Source organism: Pieris napi, chromosome 9 (genome assembly GCF_905475465.1).
Source record: "Pieris napi chromosome 9, ilPieNapi1.2, whole genome shotgun sequence".
NCBI classification, from domain to species: domain Eukaryota; kingdom Metazoa; phylum Arthropoda; class Insecta; order Lepidoptera; family Pieridae; genus Pieris; species Pieris napi.
In genome coordinates this window covers 9,555,481-9,563,499 of record NC_062242.1, presented here as the reverse complement: position 1 = coordinate 9,563,499, position 8,019 = coordinate 9,555,481, and the positions used below count along the sequence as shown (strand labels likewise).

General features: G+C 46.8%; 1 protein-coding gene across 2 annotated transcripts; it reads right to left on the bottom strand.

Annotated features, from left to right (window-relative positions):
- Nucleotides 1-1,770: 1,770 nt before the first annotated feature.
- On the bottom strand, nt 1,771-6,765 carry LOC125052614. Of its 2 annotated transcripts, none has more exons than XM_047653556.1 (3): nt 5,053-6,765; nt 4,773-4,978; nt 1,771-1,820 (listed from the first exon to the last, which is right to left on the bottom strand). In XM_047653556.1, the coding sequence occupies exon 1, from the start codon at nt 6,638-6,640 to the stop codon at nt 5,219-5,221; it is 1,422 nt and encodes a 473-aa protein (XP_047509512.1). In that variant the 5' UTR covers nt 6,641-6,765; the 3' UTR covers nt 1,771-1,820; nt 4,773-4,978; nt 5,053-5,218. The 2 variants fall into 2 exon arrangements, with proteins under 2 accessions (XP_047509512.1, XP_047509513.1); XM_047653557.1 differs by having other exon boundaries at nt 4,773-4,967.
- Between the last annotated feature and the right edge of the window lie 1,254 nt (nt 6,766-8,019).

Sequence of the window (8,019 nt, the reverse complement as noted above, 5' to 3'; positions counted from 1 at the left end):
TAATACCTAAAAAAGGTTTATTGAAATATATAGGACTAAAGAATTCTCCATCAGATATAAGCTTGCTTTATTTCTATACGAATAACGATTTGATATATAGGCAATAGAACATGTTTTGTTGTCATTAATATTTGTATATATTTCCACGAGAAGCGACGTTTAGTTTTAATCTAATAATGATCGGTTAATATAAGGGTATTTCCTTAAACTTTGGTATGTTTTTCCCTTTGAAGTAGAACCTCTTGGGCCGTGGAGTTCAAAGGCACAGGGGCAAATTAAAGATTTAAGTTGGCGCCTGGTACCGGTGATCCCAAAGCTGGTGCTTTCCTCGATCAACGAAGAAGTATCACAATAAGCGAGGATATGCTGCCAGTATTAAAGGGTACACAGAGATCAAACTCTTTAAATTCGTTTTAATTTTCTATTTAGCTATTTTTAAGTATTATTATTACTATGTAGGTCAAAATATTGTATTGTGTAGGAAATAAAATATATATGTCTTTCATTTGTTTATTGGTACATTACGCAATATGGTTTTAAATAATTATAATTGATTAGTCAATAGTAGTAATTGGTTAATACTAATGAATTAAATATCATATGTATTAACACTGAATGCTCAGCTAAATGTTTATTTGCTCCTAATAACATGTTGTATATGAAAGTATCGAAAATAAAGTTTCTACAATATTTAGTGTAAAGTTTGTGTTAGCCTTAAATCTCACCTGCAACTTCTTGCTTGTTAAAATACCTGCGAATGAAATCAATGAATGAACATGTTGTACGAGACATCTGTGTCATTGAACGATATGTGCCAGTCAATTACTAAAGAATGAACGTTATTGAAGCGAATGGGGCATTTCATTGGAAAACCTGGATCGCCGTGTACGGAGTGAAATGTGACTTAGAATTGTGAATGATTTTTCTATGAACTTGTTTGAGAGGTTTTTGTAGTTAATGATTTTAACACGAGAAATATTGGAATTGTAGCATTTTTTTATGTTTTCAATATTGTTTGTTTTTGTCGATAATATTTCTATTAAAACATCGTGAGGAAACCGGCTAGCCTTAGACCCAAAAAGTCGACGACGTGAGGCACAGGAGGCTGATCACCTACTTGCCTATTAGATTGACAAATGGTCATGAAACTGATGCAGAAATCAGATTTATTTTTACTTATAAATAGTACTTAAGCCTTTAGGACAGTCTTCGAACTTAAATCAAAAGGTAAAATACAGCGTCAATTAATTAGCGCCACCTATGATGGTACGTCACTATAGTTCTTTAGTGATCGTTAATTAATTTAACTACGCATCAATCATGTTATATTATTTAAGATTCATGATCTAAAGTAGAATCACGCAATTTGAAGGGCGATACTATGAAAATACAAAAACAGTTTTACATACATACATTGCTTAAATGTGATATATAGGTATGTCAACTAAAGCTGGCGGCTTCAACACATTTACACTTTGTGCTTGTGTAGTGTCTGTGAATAAGCGCGAGACGTGATGTCAAACTGAAATACAATCATAAATACATCATGAGGGTTTAGGGTTTAGGGTTGAAGGACTCCTTTCTCCGCAATTAGACTCGAGGTTGGTCCGTTGTGCGTACGAGTCCTGGCTAATTTAGCCAGCCTAGCTCCTTCCAGAAGCACAGAAGTCTCCTGGGTACTTCACAGGCTTCCCGGAGCGACCTCACCGTTCCGAGGATTTTTTCACGTTGATTAGCCACAGCCTCGCATTCCAGGACTACGTGGGTGACTGTTTCCTCTGCGCTGAAACAGCCTCTGCACAGGGGGCTGTCTGTCGCGCCTAGGATAAAAAGATGTTTATTTAGGAGGCAATGACCCGTTATTGTCCCTATCATTATTTTAAGGTTAGTTCTATTTAAGTTAAGTAGTCGCTTTGTCAGTTGCGGGTTTACTGCTGGCAAAGCCACTTTGGACTGTCTGCAGGCCGCACCATGCGACCATCGTTGTTGCTGGAGTTCAGCGGATCTCTGGCGAATCCAGGTTCGAACCAGCGAGAAGGGCAAAGGAAGGAGCGGATACGGGCCAGCAGGCATCATTCCGGAGCCTCTTCTCGCAAGCTCGTCCGCAGCATCATTGCCGAGAGATCCACTGTGTCCCTTTATCCACTGCAAGGTAACCCTATTGGTTCGGGTTATGACCTCCAGTGCTTCATGACACTCCAGTATTAGTTTGCTGTTGGTTTTTTTGTTTCCGAGCGCCATCAGCACGGATGCACTGTCGGATACGAATTTAATGCAAAAGTCATTAATCCCTAGCCGCTGCACGGCTCTGGCTGCTTCGGTTAAGGCGACACATTCACATTGAAAGATCGTGCTCTGTGTGCCCAAGGGTAGGTGTATGTTGATGTTGAGATCAAGAGAGAATATGCCAGCGCCTGAGCCAGACCCTGTTTTGGATCCATCTGTATATATACGTAGCTCATTTACGGTCGACCGATCATGTTCCTCTTCTCTCAGTTGTATAAGATATTTCCTGTTAAATATTAATAGGTTAGTGATTCTATCACAGGGCGCAGCAATAAGAGGTTGATACTCTATTGCCCTGTTGAGAATCGCTGTGTGTGTACTGTGGTGGTTTTTTCCCCATAGATCCAGTACCATAAGCCTGATAGCAGCCAGGGCTGCCTCCTGCTGTATGTGTAGGTCCAGGGGTAAGATCTGCAGGGCCATCTCCATTGCTGCAGTTGGTGTTGTTTTCATGCAACCGCTAGCAGCGGACAAAGCAAGCCTTTGGAAGCGTCCGAGTTTGGTAATTGCCGTTTGAAGTTCTGTTCTGGGCCACCAAACAAGGGCTCCATAGGCTAGCATTGGCCTAATTATGGCAGTGTATATCCATAATGTTATTTTAGGCGATAAGCCCCAATTCACGCCTAGCATCTTTTTGCATTGATAAAAGGCGATCGTTGCTTTGTTTAGTTTGTGTTCTAGATGTTTGTTCCAGAGCAGTTTACTGTCCAAAATCACACCTAGGTACTTGATTTCATACTTGAGTATGAGTTCAGTGTTGAAGAGTTTCGGAAGTTTGTACGGTCCAAGAACTCTTCGGTTGGTAAAAAGTATTAGTTCTGTTTTTGATGGGTTGACAGATAACTCGTGCTTATTGCACCATCTCTCAATCACTTTGAAAGCTCTTCTCATGAGGTCACATAAGGTGCTTTCAAAGTTCCCAGATATCAAGATAGCTATGTCATCAGCATATCCCACAGTGTAGAGATTGTCAGCGTTGAGTTCTGTGATTAGTTCATTAACCACAAGGTTCCACAGTAGCGGCGATAGAACACCACCCTGCGGACATCCTCTGCTGACAATGCCTCGTGTTGTGGAGTTTACCGTGAACTGTATAGCTCGTTGTTTTAGCATGTTGTTTATCCATTCTATAAGGGTTGATGGTACTCCACATAACCTTAGTGCTCTGGTTATACTCGTGAAGTTAGTTTTGTCAAAAGCACCTTCGATGTCAATGAATGCACCAAGGGTTGACTGCTTTAACTTCAGGGAGTTGCCAATGCGAGACACGACATTGTGGAGTGATGAGTCCGTTGATTTGCCCGAGCTATAGGCATGTTGATTAGGGTGTAGGAATTTGGATAGCGATACCCGGCTGCGTATCTCCAGGTCTCCTAGCCTCTCCATCGTTTTTAAGAAGAATGACGTAAGGCTAATAGGCCTGAAGGACTTCGCTTGGGTATAGTCCTCTTTACCCGGTTTTGGGATGAATATGATTTTTACTTCTCTCCATTTCAAGGGTATGTATCGGTGGGCTATACAGGCTCGGAAGACAGAGACAAGATAGTCTACTATTAAGTTCCCACTCCATCTTAGTAGACCTGGGAAGATGCCGTCCAAACCAGCCGCTTTGAATGGAAGGAAGGAGTTGATTGCCCACGTTACTTTTTCATTAGTGATTATTTTGTGAGCTACTTGCCAGTCTGAGCTGTCGGTGGCTCTCTCTGAGTATGGTTGCCAGGCCTGTTCGTTGGCAATTATGCAACCCGGAAAGTGTGTTGCCAGTAGTAGTTCACATGTTTCTGAATCAGTTTTTGTAAATGAATTGTCAGGTTTTTTAAGACAACCGATCGAGTGATTGGGCTCTCTGGAGAGGCATGATTTCACCCTGGTTGCCTGGTTGTTTGTTTCAATACTGGTGCAGAAGTGTCTCCAACACTCCTGCTTCCTAGTACGTAACAGTTTTTTGAATCGCCTTCTCGCGACCGTGTACTTGTCCCAGTCGGTGGGTAACCGTGTGTTCATTGCTCTATTGAACAGCTTCCTGACCTTCCGTCGGTGTCTCTCCAGTTCGGGGCACCACCAGTTATGTCTCCCTCCCCATCTTGGTATGGTAAGGGGACACGACCGTTCATAGCTAGTCAGGAGTAGGGACGTTAGGTTGTTTACATGTTTGTCTATGTCTTGTATATTTATGGTGGTTGGTATCGATAGTTTGTCTACCTCGGAGCTGATAAGTTTATAAAATTTTACCAAATCGGTTCTCCGCGGTATACGTCTAGGTTGAGGTTTAGGTAGCTCCCCTTTGATTGCAAAGCGGATCCACCTATGGTCCGAGCATGATAACTCGTTGGATACGTGCCAGTCCTGTATGTGATCTGACAGACCAGCAGTTACCAATGTTAAATCAATGATAGTTTGCGAACGCGCGTTGATAAAAGTTGGTTTTGAGCCATTGTTTGCCAAGATAAGGTTATTGCTAAGTATAAAATTAAGCATATCCTCACCTCGAGTGTTGGTATTAGCGTTACCCCATAACGTGTGGTGCGCATTGGAGTCCGCCGCGATGATTAGCTCCAGTTTCTCCCTCTCACAGTAGTCAGCCAGAAGGCCGAGTTCTGGAGTGGGCACGTCCTCGTCACCTGGTAAGTAGGCGGACGCCAGGACGACGTCTGGATGATTGTCTCTGGGTAACCTAATAGCTGTAAGGTTCCTTGAACAGAGTTCGTTTATTAGAAATGCTGGTACATGTTTAGGCAAGATTATGCAAGTTCTAGGGTTACTTACGGAGGTATCCAGTAAAAGTTTACCACCAGTGCAGCCCAGGCCACATATCTTGCCATTCCTGATCCACGGCTCCTGGATCGCGGCGATGGTCTTCGGATTGGTCTCCAGCAGTCTGCGTAGGGAAGCCGACGCTGTCTGACTGTGCTGGAGGTTGGCCTGGATGAGGTCAGTTCGGCGATGGGGAGGAGCGCAGACAGCTGTCGCTGAATTCACTCCCCCCGGTCTCCTGAAACAACTCATCATCCGAAGTTAGTTGCACCGGTGACGGTGGTTGTGTAGCTACCTCCATAGGGACGTGTGCCCCGGTGACCGAAGCCGCCCCCGTCAGGGACGTGGGCAGCCCCGGCCCCGACGACGCCACCCCCGATGTGCTGGCAGCAGTTGGTGGGGCGTTGGCCACCTGCGAGGGCTCATCCCTATCCAGGATGCGGATATAGATGTTCCCCATCAGGTAGTATAAACGCCGATTATGCTCTTTGATTTTAGAGATCTCAAACTCTGGCACACGAAAGAAGAGGGACACGCCTGTCGGGTCCTGAGTTCTTCGTTCGTGTGTCAGGGTCCAGGATCTGATGTTGAGGTGGCGGTTTTGCCTCGTGATCAGTTTCCTCAGTGTCTCCGTGTTGCCACTGTAGTCTGGTACATGTAGCAGACACGGAATCCTGTTCGGAATCGCCGATTGAGGCCGAACCACCAACCTGGTGTCAGGTACTGGATTTGTGATGACATCACAAGTTCCGGTCAGCCAACCCAGAGTGTAAGTGTCCTCGCACCAAGTTTTGAGGACACCATCCGAGAAATGGGCCTTACCCCGGAACCTGATGTCGTTGGGCTCGGTAGTTAGGGTAGCATCAAGATCCGCTAGGAGCTCCTCTTGAATTTTACCCTCGATTTGTAGACGGATGTTATCCGCCTGTTCCTGTGTCATATCCACGAAAGGCTCAGTCATCACGGCAACACAAAGCTCGTTAGCTTTGTATGATGCTGCCGCTTCCGCGTAACTGGCCGAGGTCCCTTCCACCGTCTGGGGTTTGTTGGGTTTGACCCTTTTACTTTCCCCAGTCGGTGTTACTGTTTCCTCAGGCCGGTCGCGCTTCTGGCCCTTCGTGGCTTGGTTTGATTTTGAACTCTTTAGTCCCTTGCCGCACCCAGAGCAGCTAGGCACGGGCGCAGCAGTGGATCTTTTAGGCTTCGGTGTCCTTTTCCCGCCTCTCTCAACTGTGGTTACAGCGGGGGCAGTTCCAGGTTTCACAGGTGGCCTCGGAGCGCCGGTGACCAGCTTCTGCTGTTCCGTCGCCCTTATGGCTCTCCTGTGCCGTCGCCTTTTAGAGTTGCTAACGACCATTTTGAAAGTCGGCTCCTGAATTGCGGTCTTCAGGGCCGACATATCCATGGTCGTGGTTAGTGCACTGGACGTGCCCTCCGTCGCAGCCTCGGTCTGCCGCATCGCTCTTGCCGCGGAAGCACCCCCTTCAGACGCAGACAGTGCTGTATCATCGTCCGGAGTTGCCATCTTTGGCTCGACCGACGCAGCCAACCTGGCCGCAGCAGTGGTCACATCCTTGTGCGGTGGTTTACGGGATTCCATCGGATTGGGTACGGGCCGGAGTGCAGCCCGGATTGGTGCAACCCCAGCCGCTGCCCTCTCTTTTGGGGTCCCGGACGCTGCCCGTGAGGGTGCATCGGTGTTTGTGACAGGGGCATCAGAGTATCGCGCCACTGTTGACTTGCACCGCGACACGTCCAACGACGCAACCCTGGGTTTGTTGGTGTTTGTGATAGTTTGTTTAAGTTTTTTTGCCTCTTTATCCATGAGGTGATATGGTTTGGATTCACCATTGGAGCTCTCCACCCGCCACGGAGCCCTCACGTCGGGGACGTCCCTTGCTCAGCAAGCGACGTCAGAGCTACTCCTCCGGTATAGAGCCAGCACGTAGGGAGGCAGACGCATCCGCACGCAGCAAGGGAGTACGGAGCTGTTCGCGCCACGAGACTATGACGCAAACTCACCCCGAGTCCCGCGCCGCGCCGACGGCCCCCCCCCCACATCCTGACTCTCGCTCGGCAGCCCGCTTATGGGATGCCACAGCCGGTTGACCGTGGTTAGCTAGACCCCGGCCTCCCGTGTGAGGAGAAATCCAGACCAAAGAGGTGTGTTGTGTGCAGCGCACAACTGTTCCGGCGCACTACTCCACTCAACCCCCAGGATTCCTTCATCCCCCCGTACGGGTCCCCGCGCACGGCACAAACACGCGGGAGGTCATTTACTGTCCACCGTCCTCCCTTTTTGGACGATGAACTCGCAAGGACATGACCTCACCATCCCTGCAATAGTTCGCTTGGCGGTTTTAGTTACGTCTAATACATATGGTATTAGACCAAGAACAGGGTCGGCAACCTCGAGAAGGTTAGTCCACCAAACTTGCTTTGAGGGGATCATAGCGACTTGCGCTACCCCCAAAAGCCACGCCTCCCTACCCATCAGAAGGATGTGGTAGGATGGGTTTGCACCTATGCTACCATGCAAGCATGTCGTACTGGGAACCGTAGAAGCATAGACCCAAACCCCCCCCTAAATACATCACGAATAGACTGTCCGTCGTGAATGAGTGGACTAAAATGTATAGCATGGCAAAAAAAAATCATATTTTGAAACATACTGTATGTGAAATTGCATTAGTGTGAGTACTGTGAAGTGTGAACCCGCCAGCTTTCGATAACCGACCTATACAATATACATATTAAGAACAGCCAAGTAAATGTATTTCTTCGTAGTAAAACCATAATATGTACTTAATAAAGACAGTATTACCTCTGATCTTGTAATCTAGGTTTTATTATAGAACAGGGGGCAAACAGGCTCATCTGATGTTAAGTGATACACGGATACTCTCAATGCAAGAGGGCTCGCGAGTGCGTTGTCGTTAAGAATTGGTACGCTTCTTTCTTGAAGTACCCTAAGTCGAA